The 17,569-nt window shown below is 36.8% G+C and overlaps 1 protein-coding gene across 3 annotated transcripts in view; it reads left to right on the top strand.

The window, feature by feature from the left end:
• The window catches only part of LOC115444545 (tubulin beta chain), a 35,034-nt gene extending 17,471 nt beyond the window's left edge, over positions 1 to 17,563 (top strand). For all 3 annotated transcript variants that reach the window (XM_030170363.2, XM_030170362.2, XM_037447109.1), the window contains exons 2-3: positions 13,794 to 13,902; positions 16,308 to 17,563. In XM_030170363.2, coding sequence (XP_030026223.2) covers positions 13,794 to 13,902; positions 16,308 to 17,515 — 1,317 coding nt within the window. In that variant the 3' untranslated portion in view covers positions 17,516 to 17,563. The remainder of the gene's footprint in view (positions 1 to 13,793; positions 13,903 to 16,307) is intronic.
• Positions 17,564 to 17,569: the final 6 nt, after the last annotated feature.

The raw sequence follows: 17,569 nt of genomic DNA, 5'->3' as shown, positions 1-17,569 counted from the left end.
AGTGTTTTTTTCGCGCCTCACAATCATTTTGTCGAGGACGTGTACTGTCAAGTTGTTTATTGTTCTTTATTTTGACTAGTTTTTGTTCTATCGTTGTATATGAGTTTGTGGTAGTTAAAAAAATAGCATTGCAGCATTTTGGAAGCTAGACGAATTAACACCTATTCCAATTTTAATCATAAAGATTTATGCACACACTGGCGCCCTATATTCCCGAAAGTGTAGGCAGAGGCGCACCTAATACACTCACATTTCACCGTGTGTATACAGTATTTCGTCCCATCATGTGATTTAGGGATTTTAGACTTCAGGTTGGTACTGAGAAGAAAAAACACAATATAACTTTGCCCGACTCGAGATTCGAAACCGAAATCTTAGAGTGGAAGTCGTATCGCACACGCCAACTACTACCCCCCCCCCCCTCCCCAATGCTAAATATTTGTATCTATGTAACTAAAATTAGATTACAGTGGACCATTGACTAATTAAACCTATTAATTCGTGGCTCGTCCTCACGTTAAATAGCTGTGAAATTTCCAAAAATGTTAAATCTATACAAGTTTTTATAAAAGATGAAATAAGAAATCTATATTACTCTTAATCTAGGATGATTGCAAACGAGCCTAGAAGCTCGTAGGCGTCGAGGTAGACCAAAAAAAAGATGACAGGACGAACTGGAATCATTTAAAAATATCTGGTTCACTATATCGCAGGATCGTGATTCGTGGAAGGATCTTGCGGAGGCCTTTGCTCAACATTGGGACATTAAAGGCCGATACGATTGCAAACGGTTCTTGAAAGTAATTTTTTTATCTGTGACTAGATCGATATAGATAACGAAATCCACAAAAACCTTATTAAAACGTCTAATTAAAATGCCTATATATCAATCTATTTAATATTAATAATCCACAGGCTTCGATCGAGTGAATTGCACGAACTAGGTGATAAAAAAAAAACATTATGCCAGACAGATTAAAATAAACAGCTATTGTTGAAGAAATCGTGTCAAAAAATGTCTATGGTCTGTTACGGAAGGCAAATCTTGGCACCTTGTTTTTTTGTGACCTAGTCTAGATTTTTTGTTGCCTTTTTTGGAATGCAATGAGATTGCAGAAGACAGTTTATTTATTCGACATGTTTGACAGGTACGTAGTTTTAAGTATTTGTGTCGCGCATGATTGCAATTAACAAGAAAATGTATGAGCTAATTACAAGTTATTCGGATATAATATAGCGTCTTATTACTGCAGGGTTTTCCAGAATCTGGTTACTAGAGATTAGTTCTGAGATTACCCCCTGGACTCAAACATTAGACGCTATTTATCTAAGGATGGAGCATTGCTGTGATTCTCAGCCTTTTTTATCTGACAGCTTGCTGTTTGTTTAGCTTTGTTTATCTGACAGCCAACTAGATTCAAGTTGTATCTCAATATTAGCCAATCACAACGGCCCTATGTTTACGCACTGCGAAGGCTGTTATGCCGTCAGCACTGAGAAACAGACTTGTTTCACAGCAATGCTCCGTCCTTACATAAATAACGTCTATGAATAAGGGGATAAAACTTTACTTATACATTATTTTAATAATATAGGTTAGATATATATAGAAAGTAAATATTAAAACCGGCAATAGCCTAATTGTGTGTGGAACGGACTGCAGAGACGAATATCCGCAGGTTCCAAATCCAAGAGCACGCAACTATGACTTCTAAAATTATATGTGTATTTTTTGTAAATTATCGCTTGCTTTAACGGTGAAGGACAATATCATGAGGAATCCAACATACCTGAAAAGTGCTACATTAGAATTTCGAAGGTATGTAAAGTCTGCCAATCTGAACTAGCCAGCGCGGCGAACTAAGGCCTAAACTCCCTCAGCAATAGAGAAGGCTCGTACCCAACAGTGGGACAGTATATAATACAGGGCTGATATTATAGGTAGATATAAAAAAACTTTCCTCATGCAAAACACTGAATGTTTATTCCTACAACAATTTACTTAAGTAATTTCCTTTTCATATTTACATCGAACAAATAGTTTTCAACCATAATTCGTTCGTTATCCTTGTTTACCAGGCACATAATTAACCGCTGAATATAACTATTTATATTTATAATTAAATATTCCGGATTATTCGCAAATCTACCTACCTTATTTGTATAGACACATCAATAATGAAACCAGGCATAAAATACATTTTAATGATTGTTGATTATGTGTGCCAGTGGTGTTCTATTGATTTTAAATGTAAAACATTGCGAAAATTCTTGTTAAATAATCATCCATTAACCTCGGAATGGATTTCAATGTCAAAAAAGCTTCGAGCTTGCCGTTTGCCTGATGGTAAGCGATATCATAAACAGTAGAAACACCATCCAACACCTTGAATTACAAAGTATTTTTTGGTATTCTACTGCGCTCGCCATCCTGAGACATGAGATGTTACGTCCTAATGTCTACAACTGGCTACAATGTACAATCTCAAAGATAAATCAATTCTTGGACTACCTAATCTTAAAGCCGACAGAAAATGCTTAATGGGGACGGTTTTGACTTAATTTCTGCATCACTATCTTCCAAGAACATTCAAAGATAAACAACTGACAACATTCTTCGATATCAGGAGCCCTAGGCATTCTGAGAACTACGCCCACAACGTTCTAGATATGTTTTTCCTTAAGCATAGGTCGTTCAACCGTCTGGGAGCGGGTTTGGCTGTCTCGTTAAACCGTGCCTTATGAGTCATCAGATGCTGGCGCGTCCTGGATCGCGATACCTGGAAGTGGGGTCGAATTTTGTATCAAAATGGATGGCCGGTGAAATTTAAGACACAGAAACCTTTGACAACCTTTTGCATTTACTTTAGATGTGGTGATTGATGCTTCCTGAATATTTTTAAAGAAATTACCACAGTCGCTTTTTGTATTAAATGTAACTTCTATGGCAAACAACAATGCAAACGGTGTTTATAACCTCAAAACATCAATAACAATTTTCGAACAAAGAACACATTCACCAAAAAGGAACTCTATAACCAAACTAAGTAAATATTTAAGTCTGGCAACAATACAGTCATCACCATAAACAACGATTTTACAGCTGGTAACATAAAAAATGGCTACCACTTCCGTTTTTTTACCGATGTTTACGTTCGACGACTCGCGTCGAGATGTTTATGTGGGTTTAAAAATAAGTCTTGTAAGGGGATAGTTTTAAAATAAATATAAAGCTACGGTGTTGTGTCTGTACGAATAAATTCAGATGTAAAAGGTTGAAAAATATTCTGTAGATGGGACAGTGTCGGATTTATATTTCTTATGAGTGTAGGCCACTTTATTTCCGCCGCTCCATGTAGATAGGTTTATGTATGTATGTAGGTTTCTAAAATACGTAATAATATTCCATTTGTTTGTATTTTGGAACGCACTAAAGTTTAATAAACGAATGATTAATTAAATCGAGTGAGTGTCCCCTGAAATCTGCCGCTCGTGGGCCGCGGCTTATACGGCCTATTTACAAATCCAGGACTGAGACGGGGGCTGTCTAGTTAGCTATAGTACCGAACTCGTAAAATCTAAATTTGTGACCACATTTCAGTATAAGCCATTCATAATCATGTAGACTATTGGGTGAAACATTTCCACCCATTTACGATATATATCGAAATTTATTAATCTATACTATTATATAAAGCTGAAGAGTTTGTTTGTTTGTTTGTTTGTTTGAACGCGCTAATCTCAGGAACTACCGGTCCAAACTGAAAAATTCTTTTTGCGTTGGATAGCCCTTTGTTCGTGGAGTGCTATAGGCTATATATCATCACGCTATACCCAATAGGAGCGGGGCAGTAATGGCTTAATCTCAGGAACTACCGGTCCAAACTGAAAAATTCTTTTGCGTTGGATAGCCCTTTGTTCGTGGAGTGCTATAGGCTATATATCATCACGCTATACCCAATAGGAGCGGGGCAGTAATGGCTAATCTCAGGAACTACCGGTCCAAACTGAAAAATTCTTTATGCGTTGGCTAGCCCTTTATTCGTGGAGTGCTATAGGCTATATATCATCACGCTATACCCAATAGGAGCGAAGCAGTAATGGCTAATCTCAGGAACTACCGGTTTCAACTGAAAAATTCGTTTTGTGTTGGATAGCCCTTTATTTGTGGACCGCTATAAGCTATATATCATCACGCTATGACCAATAGTAGCGGAGCAGTAATGGCTAATCTCAGGAACTACCGGTCCAAACTGAAAAATTCTTTTTGCGTTGGATAGCCCTTTGTTCGTGGAGAGCTATAGGCTATATATCATCACGCTATATTCAATAGGAGCGGAGCAGTAATGGCTAATCTCAGGAACTACCGATTCGAACTGAAAAAATACTTTTGTGTTGAATAGTCCTTTGTTTGTGGAGTGCTCAAAGTTATATATCATCACGCTATGACCAATAGGAGCGGAGCAGTAATGGCTAATCTCAGGAACTACCGGTTTCAACCTAAAAATTCGTTTTGTGTTGGATAGCCCTTTATTTGTGGACCGCTATAAGCTATATATCATCACGCTATGACCAATAGGAGCGGAGCAGTAATGGCTAATCTCAGGAACTACCGGTTTGAACTGAAAAAATCTTTTTGTGTTGGATAGCCCTTTGTTCCTGGAGTGCTATAGGCTATATATCATCATGCTATGACCAATAGGAGCGGAGCAGTAATGAAACATGTTGCAAAAACGGGGAAAATTATGAGTTTTGAGAGCTTCTGTTGCCTGCGCTGCGTAAACGGTTAAAGTTATGCAACAATGATGTATGACGGGATTGTTTCACTTAAAAGTTCTAAATAATATAACAAAGTCCCCGCGTACCTACATCGAAACAAAATACTTGGAGTTTTATATCACAGCTGCCTGCAGCTCTGCTCGTGTGATAAAGTTTTTCCGGGATTACTTACTGGGATAAAAAGACTATAGCACACAGGACTAATGTAGCTTCCTATTAGTAAAAAAATCAAAACAACTAAGTAGTTCCTGAGAAAGCGCGTCTAAACAAACAAACCCTTCACCTTTATAATATTAGTAGATAAAGCAGTAAATAAACCTCTTTTTGTACCGAGAGCGACCAGACGCGTAACAAACTTTTTATCGTCCTCTTACAGCCGCCCTAAAATTAGAAGCCCATTAGAAGTATCTGCTAATCATCCAGCAATTAACAAACAGTTGTTTATACTCTTACATGCACTTAGCGCCTTTTATTTATACAGAAACTAAACGTGACTCAGTTGAAAGTGGCTATTAATTTGAATACTGTTTAACCCCCTTATTCATAGACGTTTTTTATCGAAGGAAGGAGCATTGCTGTGATAATAAATCTGTTTCTCAGTGCTGACGACATGGCAGCTTTCGCAGTGCGTAGACATAGGGCCGCTGTGATTGGCTAATATTGAGATACAACTTCAATCTAGTTGGCTGTCAGATAAACAAAGCTGAACAAACAGCAAGCCGTCAGATAAACAAAGCTAAGAAGCAGATTTGTTATCACAGCAATACTCCGTCCTTAGATAAAAAACGTCTATGAATAAGGTGGTAAGACTTTAAGGTGTTATATTTCAAATCTGATCAGTCTTTAATAAAATGGAGACTAAAAAGTTTTAATTGTCATAGTACATGTTGCATATCAACTTGGATATTCAAAATGGCGGATTGAATTAATACTGTACTGGTAGGATAAAAACTCTTTCCTATTTTTATATTAGTCTAGTTTGAGTACGAGCACGATTTAGGTCTCGATTCTTTCAACATGCTTTTCAATTCTTCCCAAGTTATCGTCAGTTTTCTTAGAATTCTAGATTTTTACATGAATTCTCGAAGAAATTATTTTCTGTTTTTTTCTATTTCTTTCCACATTAAACAAGATTATTCTTATATCAACATAGTATCACAAACAGCTTTTCCTGGATACTGAGATATGCGTAAAGCTAAAACGAATACCGCAAATGAAACCTAATAAAATTATTGAATATGCCACCATAGACACGTCTATATACAGAATAAATGTAGAAAACAAATTCAAAATAGAATATTCCATTTTTAAATTCCAAGTCAAATAGTTTTTTTTTAAATATAATATTGGTAGGTGAATATGTAAACGATCCTATTGGATTCCATTTCGTATAACAAAATAATCGCCTGATAGTTTGTTTACGCAATTTTCTCGCAAGGTCGACATTTCCATTAAGGCGTTATTAGTTTCGTATGTTTTTTCATCAAGTGTTAATCGGGCTAGATATTTGTCAACTAATCCGTCTGAATATAAATATTAACTATAACTTAAAAGACGTCAAAACAATTCTTATGTTTGTGTAAAATTTTGTGCAGTCAACATCTATTATACGTAAACCTGGGTTTTTACTAGTTTCGGATAGCAATTAGTTATGAAAGAACTTAAGTTGTCTCCTTAATGACATCGTGCACTAAACAAGGCATAAAGATCGGTTAGTGCTTGGAAGAATGGTTTATAAATTAAAATACTAAAACTGGCGAAGTCGGAAACACCTAGCTCATAGCCCCTACTGGGTTTAATAACTAAAACTCCGCAGTTGTATCGAGTTAAGTATATTTATCCTCAAAGCAACGTTCTGGCCGAATGCAAGATGTCAACGGCCCACGAGCGATGCAACGAGAAAAAAACATAGCATTCTATTTTCAAATTGCACCGGCAAGATGGCGGCGACGACAAAAAAGGAAACAGTTTTGTGTGTCGCGTCTGTTTTATTTCGGTTTTAATTTATGGAGGGAAATGGAATTAGAGTTGGAAAATATTTTATTTAAATGTGATGTGACATTAGCGGGATATATTTATTTCTAATTGCATACTTTAATCACGACTTTACTAACTATGGTAGACCTACCTACGAATTCGTACACATGATTCTTTTTTGAAAGCGATACTTCAGAAATACCCTTAATACTTTAAGTAACTAAAAATATACATATTATTTATAGAAATCGCTTTTTGTTCACAGTTATTAAATACTATGTTTAAATTTGTAAGTTTTCGAAAGAATTACCATCACTATCGGCACCAATGACCAACCAACGTCACAATGCAAAAAGAATCCGATCATATCCTCAACATGTCATCCTCTTTAGCACATTAAAAGTCACTCTCCGACGTAACGGACAGACACGGTCTTTTTATTTTATGTATTATAATCTGTGGAACGCCGCCATCTTGTACGATATTAACGGTTGCTGATTTGTTGTTACTTTCACTTAATGTTTATTGAAGGTTTTATGCTTTTTCCTTAAAAGCATTCGCCAAATTATTGGCAATTTCAATTAAGTGGTTATGGCGATTAATGTTATATTGCTTGGAGAAAGCATTTCATTGATTTTATTGTAAGGTGGAACAGTTTTCCTCCATTAACATTTGTTTAGGTTGACTATGGAATATTATCATAAAGCCCACTACCTGTTAATAACTGTAATAAAGAGTGCGTACTTATATATTCACATTTTATAGATTAGTATAAAACTCCATATCTATTTTATAAATACGACGCTATTACTATTACATTTACAGCAAATGAACCAATTTTAATGATATTTATAACATTTAGAAAATATGTAATTAAGATAGAAGGAACTGTCACCTAATAATTCTACGGATCCAAATTTAAAAATAAGTAAAATCACTAAAATAAAACGAAAAGCTAAAAGTTATTTTAAATTTAGAACATTCGAAAACCAAATTTAATTCGAATATGAAATATAAAGGTTTAACTCTAGACCATAGATAAACGGACGGAAGAGAGGAAATGAGGAACGAACTGCAGTGGCACCGATTCACGTGTAATTAGGGAAGCACGGCAAATGCCCGACAACCGATACGAGGAAGTGGTGAGTGACCACGTGCCCCTACCATCCGCTACGATGTGAAGTGGTAATAACCCGGTCGGTAATTAGAGTAGTGTTTAGGAAGGTTCATTGTTTCTGGCAGAAAAAAATATTTTCCATGCTGAGTATAAATAATCAATAATCGATTAATGTTTTTTTTAAAAACGTTAAAATATCTATCTTTAAGTTGATATCTACGCCGTAGCGCGTTTCAAATCACTCGTTAGACAATATCAACTAAAAACCGTTTTTTTATAATCACGAAGGTAATAATATTAGTATGACTATTCTAAATAGCTTGCAAACTTGGATTTTTGTTAACAGTGAATCACTCTCAACAGAATACTATACACCGAATATAAATAAAACGTGACCAAAATAGCAACTAAAAATGGTAACAATTTCCGGATTTTATCCCGTTGACATGCACTGTCTGAAACAAGCTTAAATAATGACTAAAACTGAAACGAGACGGTGACGTGTCAGTCTAGACTCTTAATGTCTAGATTAAGGATCGTTTTAAACCATTTATAAAAATGTAGTGAAGAGGCATTTGGTCACGGAAATGTATTGTTTGTTATTTAATGCTATTAAATAAATAAACCTAATTTATAGGTATACCGAGAGGCACAGATCAACTTATATCAATTATCTAACTATGTGTGTACCAAATGTTGAAATTAATCTAGCTGTTGCAGTTTTGACTAACAAACACTCAAATAACTATTCTATATTCGCGAAAATGTACAGTAAGGAAGCTGTTTCATTCGACCCAACAATAGCGGCCTTAATAAATGCGAGATCTTTACTAGGCTTTTTTTATCCAATTGCCGAAGGAAGGAAGGGTTTTTTCTGTTGTGTCCCTTGCAAGTGCGAGGGACATGAGGCTCTTCTTCGAACTGAGAGGCTCCTAGAAGCCTGTCACTCTGAGCGACTGCCCTATCCGCTACTAAAGCCGCCACTGCGAATATTACTTTGTTTATTATTCGAGTTGCATTAGTACTGGCGCCGCGATGTCCGCCAGACCGATCGATGGTCTGCCCTCCCCCCACGGTAAATACTCATGTTCCACGAACTAATTTCTAATTGTTTATGCACTATGATTATTCGATGATTGCGATAGTTATAAGTTCTTTTATGTCATGTAGCCCTAGTAGGAGAGTTCTTTGAATATAAACTAAACTGCTTCATTACTCTGTTTTGACGTTATAGTAGTAACAATAATATTTATTGCTGTTTTCTACTTATTATTTAGCAGTACAGCCAATGGTTTGAGGTCTAGGGTCACGCAAAATTATATTTGGTTTTTCTGCTCTGTATCAACCCGGTCTAGAATTTATTCTAGATGACAATCGACTTGACTCATAGTCGGACGAAAGTCGTGGCGAAAAGTTGGCTCCCTAGTTGCACCTTTTTATGGATATCGGACCCCACCGTCCACACCTGGGGAAACCTGCTAATGTGACAGTAGAATCCCCCGGCTTAACGACTGCAGGGCCTTGGAAGAAAGTTGGGAGGGGATGGGTAGGCTGGAAGTGTGGGGGAAGGAGCAGGCAACCTCTTAAGATGGAAGGAGGTGAGAAGACCAGGAAATGCTCGCGAGCCCTTATAGGCCTTAATGTGAATTGGCAACCATGAGGTATATACACTTAACTATGTGCCTAGGGCCGCGACAAATGTCCCAACGTGCATGCGCGTGTATACGGTGGGGAGATTGAGCACACAAGAATTGCCTTGGAAGGTGGTTGTACCTTTGCCTACCCCGTCGCGCGTAAAGGCGTTTTATCTGCGTTTAGTCTTTTGTTTTCTATGGCAAATTAATAATCTTAAATAATCTTAGCGATAATAAGCTGCATAACTATTGAGTCGTTGAACAGTGGATGATTCGACAATTATACCCAGTGAACTATGCATAATAATACTATTATTAAATTGTTTAATAGAATGACTGTGCTCATGGTGATTGCGCATAAAATCAATATTCGATAAATTTAATCGTATGTTATTTCTTTGAAATACGTAGTATTCATTGCGTTATTATTGTTAAACTTGTCCGATCTAATTCTAAGCCTATCATTGTGCCTTGTGTGTCTTGGAATTTTGCACTTCATGTAGATAGGTGAATAAACCATATACAAAATATAAGCACTATAAGTCTGCCTACCTCGTCAGATCACTGTCATGGTCTTTAAAATAGAAACTACATAACTATTGTTTTTAACTATTTCACGGATTTTATCGTGGTATTTTGTATTCTTATTTTCTCTCGACGTTTCGAAGACTACAGCCTTCGTTTTTATGGGGCGGACTGAGATGTTGGTCATTCGAAAAGTCAAAGTTACAATATCTTAGGTAGATAGTAATGATTGAAGCCTTCATCAAAGACTGCGCAGATCGGACCGTCAACAGCTAAGTAAATAAAAACAAAAGTATAATTAAAAAATGTATTTAGATAGTAGAAATAACTACATGACTAATCCAAAACAAAGTCAAGGCCACAGCTCATATCAACACTAATTATGTCCAAATGTCTTGATCCATAGTTCTCACACATAGATCCATAGAAGGTCGCTGGTGGAATGCGACATAAATAGGCTCCGTCTAGTTTGTAATTTGATCTAGACCGTGTTTACGTCTAAGAATATTAGATGCAACGTCTAGGTTGTCGTTATATACTTGTTTTTCCTAGTATTTTCCTCGTCAAGTAAAATTGATCTTGCAGTTGACTTTAACGCATTCTTTTTATATAGGCAGAGCAAAACCTGCTTTTGATGCTAAGTGGAATGAGGTCCAAATAACTAGACAGACGATCTAAGCAATGAAACCTTTCAGCTAATGGCTTAATAATTTTAATCAGAAATAAACTATGATTTGATTTGATTTTGATTAATTTTGAAAGTATGATGCGCACTTAAAATGAAGCAACCTACACACAGACGGAAGAACGTAAGCTTCTATCAGTGAAAGATTTTTTACAACCAACTCGAGATCAGTTATATAAATATAATAACAATATTTGCCCTGTATTGTATACAATGGGCACGGGCCTCCTCTACTACTGAGAGGGATTAGGCCTTAGTCCACAACGCTGAACTGAGGCGGATTTGTAGACACAAACCCTCAAAATTCCTATAGAGAACTTCTCAGGTATGCAGGTTTCCTCAAGATGTTTTCCTTCACCGTTACAGCAAGCGATAATTCACAAAGCGATACACACATAATAATGAAAAATCAGAGGTGTGTACCCTTGGATTTTGAACCTGCGGACATTCGTCTCGGCAGTCCGTTCCACACCCAACCAGGCTATCACTGCTTTTAGATTACTTACAAGAGCTAACACTCTATCTAAGTTTTATGAGCATCGACATCAGTAGCCCTAAACAAACCACAATTACACTTCGATCCAAAATAAATAGATTTTCTGACCTAGATATCGAAACAAATAAATCCTCAAAAAACCCTCAGTTTTTAAACTCTAACATTAACCTAAAAAGCGAGGGCGTATCTAGATCTTACATATTTAATAACAAACTATCCATCAGTGACCGAAGTCAATCGAATGTCAAAGGCTCGCGTGACTGCCTACTGTAATTATTCGTAGGGTTTAGTCAAAATAATAATGTTTGACTAGCATTTTTTAAAAATATAAACGTGTATGACTTAGTGGCGTAGTTGTAGTACGGTACAATCATTAAACAAACGGAAATTATATCTTAAAAAAGTCTATCATTAGAGTGAACTAAAGACCTCAGCCTCAGTAATCTATGACACGTATTTGACTGCCTCTGTGGCGTAGTTGTAGTACGGTGCAAACTACAAACATTGAACCAAGGGAAAATAAATCTTTAAAAAGTCTTTATATAGATTGAACTGAAGACCTCCGCCTCAGCAATCGGAAAAACTTATATCTATTTATAAATAAATATTTACTTTAATAATGCTCATTCGTACCCATCTTTATTATTCAATTGAGAAGGACTTCCAAAATCGATTTCCTTCTCTTTAAATAAATGAATAGCATGTGGGTATCAAAGTTCAATACACCGTAATTTGGGACTTTATTTATCAGTAAAGCATGGTCAATGAACTAAAGGATCGATTGAATAAGAGAAGTCATAAGTAAGGTTAGGTTTTAAAGGTGCATCATAAGTTGTCAAACAAAAATGAATTTTTCGACGGCTGCTAAGTAAACTATTGTATCTGGAAAAATAGCGATATTTACTTTTTAGCGTTTCGTTATCAAGTATTTTTACTACCAAACCCATTTAATTCAAAAGTTATTAAACGAAAAAAATATCATTATAAATCATTAACCATTTTTTTTAATATTTGGTAGCAAACAGTACTTAGATAACCAAACGTTAAAAAAGAGAACATCGCATTTTTTTTTAGATACGATAGTTTACTTCGGAGCCATCATTTTATTCGGAAAAAAATTAAAACCGTCCATGTTATGCGGCCAGCTTATTGACAGGAAGTAATTTCATAATAATGACATTATAAAACTTTTTGGTGTTTATCCACGTATAAATTAAAAAAGATAAATTAAGGCAACGCGGCGGTAGGTCTTCCATGTACGGCACGCCTTTTACATTATATTTTTTTCTTTTGATTACAGCAAAGAAACCTATAAGACACCATTGCCTTGAATGCTTTACATCTGTTTCATAAAAGTCATTCATCAAATTGACACGCTCTATTTCTTTGGCCGACATTCAATAAGAGAATTTATGTGCTCGATTTTTGTATTACCCTAACGTCAGATGTACTAAACTAGAAATGTATTTTTATAAAAGAAAGTTAAGTCTAATTGGTTTCATTTTGTTAACTGTGTTGCCTTTTTGTTTGGCAAAAAGTTTTTTGTCATTGGCAGTTCTAAAAAATATCTATAAGTAAATTATTACCATTCTACTAATTATGGACCAGTTACGATAGCTAATGCGATTAAAAATGGTCCTTGAACCGCAAGAAAGATTGCGTATTGTTCGATAAATTATATCTACGAAGATGCAGAAAAACTTGGACAAAGTACCTAATGTCGCTTTTCGTAAAAAGACATTTCCATTATCCATAATCTATTTTGAAATTATCCGTAAAACTATTCGATTTTCAAATATAGAACGGCGTCAATTTTTTTTATTATTCAACGTACGCAAAGTGTTCAGCTTAAACAATTATATTAATATTTATAAAGCCATGACTTTATGTTCTGCCTCAATTATTTTTGCTGCCATTTGCCGATACTTGCCCGGCATTATTATTACATCCTAAATAAGTAATAATGTTCACTTCCATCTGCTAGTTTACGTCATGAACGAGTCGAAACACGCTCCCCCAGCAGATGTTTGGGATATTACAAAAAAATCTTTTGTGTCAAGAAATCCGTTGAACTCCTTTTGAAATATTATCTTGTTTTGAACATTTTTTATCGGATGCTGTTTCTATAAACACATTTCTAATTTGTTAATTAATTTTATTCTTGATTGATCGTTTTTAAAACAGGTTTTTTCCAAACAAATTTACTTTATTATTGATTGGGTTCTTTCTTCTTTTCATTAAATTATTGCCGGAATTTTTAGTTTGTTAAGAAAGGTTATTTATATATATAGTTTTATTATTAAATCTTTTATGTTGTTAATTAGACTCAAATATTAGTCAGATTTAGTGCTACAATTGAGTTCTCAAGTAATTATTTCATTATTATGGAAAATTTTGTAAAAATAAAGGATGTATAATTTTATTGTCCGATTGCCATTTATCGTCCCATTGCATGGAAGGGCCTTTTCGCATAGGTAAGGATTTCAGTAGGCTAGTTGAAAGATCTAAAACATTAATAACTTGTAATTAAATTTCAATCTAAATACCATATAACTACAACCTGATTTCGTTTGTCCACAGTTCTGGGAGATCATATCTGAGGAGCACGGCATTGACCCTACTGGCGTGTACCGCGGCACCAGCGACTTGCAACTCGAACGGATCTCCGTCTACTATAATGAGGCCTCTGGTATGTATACGAGTTGTATTGGTATAGGGATCAGCCTAGACTTCTAAGATTATATAGAGCGGACATTAAGAAGATTGTCATACAAAAATTTTGCGCTCATGCTCATGTAGAATACTTCATATTTTTCCATATTGATTTGCACTTTTTTAATACGCATATTAGCATATTTTCTATAAACATGTCATGTTTGTATTAATATCTAATAATATTATACATCGTTTAAGATTATTCCGTAATAATTTTAATCAAATAAAAAGATTCCCTATCTTAGAGTTGAACACATACGTCGTTTACCAATATTACAATACCAGAATGAGCCATTACATATGCGAATTGCGAAGATTAGTAATAAGTAGTGATTAAAAAATGAAAGTACTGCTCGCGTGTCAGTGTGAATAAAGATTATTATCTAGAAATCTAGATAATTAGCCGTCTACTTTAATGCGTTTGATGTGACTGAATCCTAAGAGTAGCAATGCTTCTAGAACTTTCTTTTGTCCGAAGATTTTTGAATTAGGAACTAAAATTTATTTTTCTGCATGTAGCTTGTCCTCATTCGGAATTCAAATATTCGACGTTTGCTAGCAAGATTTTATCCGCGGAACAATGTCTTAATATGGCTTTAAAGTGTCCCTCTACAATTATCGAGCTAAACTGAAATTAGAGACATACCAACTCTCTTCCGTAATCCTAAATCTAATGCTAGCGTTGATTAACTTAATTGCAACTGGTATGTACCACAATGGACTTAAATTGGCCTTAAATGGTCGTTGACCGCGCTCATTGTATATTTCGTTTAGTTCTGTGAACAAGGTCCCATTTTATTACAGCTTAAGTTTAAAAAAGTTTTTGTTTCTTTGAGAAAAATAGTGACAAAAAATATTAACATCGAGTCATTGATCGTGTCTAAATTGTCATCCAGATCTGTCAAAACTTATTTTTAAATTTTTTCCTTTCGTCGTTGATATTCGACCAGTATTCAAAAAGTGTATAAAGAATATTTTTTAAATATGACATTCTAAATTCAAAAATCATGGAGCTCAGTTCCATTTCTTCAGAATCTATCCATTTTACTTTTCAGTTGTATATAATCATAAATTTCTTTTTTTAAGTTATAAATGTAAAGAACTCGGTTTAGTCATCGTAAAGGTCTATCTAGCGGTCTGCGGTAGCGCGATCACCACCGCCGCGGTCCGTCGCTTCGGCTAACTGCCGCCGATACTGTTATGTACCCATTTGCATTCTGTATACCGTACACGCCTTTGTTACTGCTTTAAGACTAATAACTCTTTTTGTTGGTTACTAAAATGACATGAATTTATTTATCATTATTTCGATCAATCCAAAGTCTAAATTAAATACTCCCCTGTTCTTTTTTTGCTTTATTCTTCTTTCGTTTGTTTTCTCGGCAAAAGTGCGGTAAATATCAAGTATTCTTTATTTTTCCAGACTTGTTTTGTTCTTTAAAATAGCATCCCTTATTAAGTAGGTACTATATGCTATCGATATTCTGCAGATGTTTCTTCTGGAACTAATCCGACGTGTATGCAAATGTAAGATGTCGTCGGTTTAAAACTTTGCATAAACCTACCACTACCACATAATACTTTAACAGACGGCCACATTATTATTTATTCAAGAAAAACTCCTTTATACACAATCTCAGAAACTAAAAACGGTTTTTTTTAAAGTTTTTCAAGTTTCAATTAATATTATAAACCTTTTTATCCTCCATTGTTTTTTTGTTACAAACGATATGATATTAAATGCAACAGAACCGTCCACGCGGCTGGTAGACCTGTGTCATTGACCGTTACCGCGCCGCTCCTTTATTACTTGCTTTTGGTAATTGCAGATAATATAAACATGAGATTGTAAGCTTCGAGGGCATTATGCTACCCTGGTACCGATTCCTGTAGAATATTTTATAGTACCTATTTAGATGATTATATTTAGACTCAGTTTTCAATAATTATATAATTGCAAATGTACGATTGTCTCGTTATTACACTTTGCCACACACAAAGAGAATTAATAATAATAGCCTATAATTTTATTACCCCTTTCCGTTCTGAACTGTGGCTCTGTGTATAGTAATTACGGATCCCCTGTCCCTCAGGACTTGAGTCACCGTGCTTCCGTCACGACAATATTGAATGATATGACTCACATCGCTTTGATTAAAAATTCAAGGTTTTATGTTTGAAATAACACCTTTTATACATTGTTAGAATAAACCTTTCTCATCAAAATCCCAATACTGACATTGTTTCACAATTTAACTATCATATACAACAATAAATGGAGTTGCGAATATCAACCAGCTGCTGTACTTCCGTATGTTTTTTCGAATGAATAAAAAATCTAAAAGAACACAATGTTAATTAGAGTTTTTGTTGTTGCAGTTGCGACGGCGGAGAGCGGCGGCAAGTACGTCCCCCGCGCCATCCTGCTCGACCTCGAGCCCGGCACCATGGACGCCGTGCGCTCCGGCGCCTACGGGCAGCTCTTCCGTCCGGACAACTTCGTCTTCGGCCAGTCCGGCGCCGGCAACAACTGGGCTAAGGGACACTACACGGAGGGCGCCGAGCTCGTCGACGCAGTCCTCGATGTAGTGCGCAAGGAGTGCGAGAACTGCGACTGCCTCCAGGGCTTCCAGCTCACACACTCGCTCGGCGGCGGCACCGGCTCCGGAATGGGCACCCTCCTTATCTCCAAAATCAGGGAAGAATACCCCGACAGAATCATGAACACATACTCAGTCGTCCCCTCGCCCAAAGTATCAGACACCGTCGTCGAGCCCTACAATGCCGTCCTCTCCATTCATCAGCTAGTCGAAAACACAGATGAGACGTACTGCATAGACAACGAGGCCCTCTACGACATTTGCTACAGAACCCTCAAAGTTCCTAACCCAACATACGGCGATCTGAACCATCTCGTCTCGCTCACCATGTCTGGCGTGACCATTTGCCTCAGGTTCCCCGGTCAGCTGAATGCGGATCTCCGCAAGCTGGCGGTGAACATGGTGCCCTTCCCGCGTCTGCACTTCTTCATGCCGGGCTTCGCCCCGCTCACGTCGCGCGGCAGCCAGCAGTACCGTGCCCTCACCGTGCCCGAACTCACTCAGCAGATGTTCGACGCTAAGAACATGATGGCGGCGTGCGACCCGCGTCACGGCCGCTACCTCACCGTCGCCGCCATCTTCCGCGGTCGCATGTCCATGAAGGAGGTCGACGAGCAGATGCTCTCTATTCAAAATAAGAACAGCAGTTTCTTCGTCGAATGGATTCCTAACAACGTGAAGACTGCCGTGTGCGACATCCCGCCCAAGGGTTTGAAGATGTCTTCTACCTTTATCGGCAACACGACCGCCATCCAGGAGCTGTTCAAGAGAATATCGGAGCAGTTCTCTGCTATGTTCAGGCGTAAAGCTTTCTTGCATTGGTACACGGGTGAGGGTATGGACGAGATGGAGTTCAACGAGGCGGAGAGCAACGTCAACGACTTGGTGTCTGAGTACCAGCAGTACCAGGAGGCCACCGCCGAAGACGACACGGAGTTTGACCAGGAAGACATGGAGGAGCTCGCGCAGGACGAGCACCACGATTAGACTGTTCGTCTCCCTTACTGCGACTCTCGTGGTACAAGCAACGTAATTAAGGCG

Source organism: Manduca sexta, unplaced genomic scaffold, assembly GCF_014839805.1.
Source record: "Manduca sexta isolate Smith_Timp_Sample1 unplaced genomic scaffold, JHU_Msex_v1.0 HiC_scaffold_60, whole genome shotgun sequence".
NCBI classification, from domain to species: Eukaryota; Metazoa; Arthropoda; class Insecta; order Lepidoptera; family Sphingidae; genus Manduca; species Manduca sexta.
Note: the sequence above shows the minus strand (reverse complement) of the source record. Positions and strands in the feature narration are given on the sequence as shown.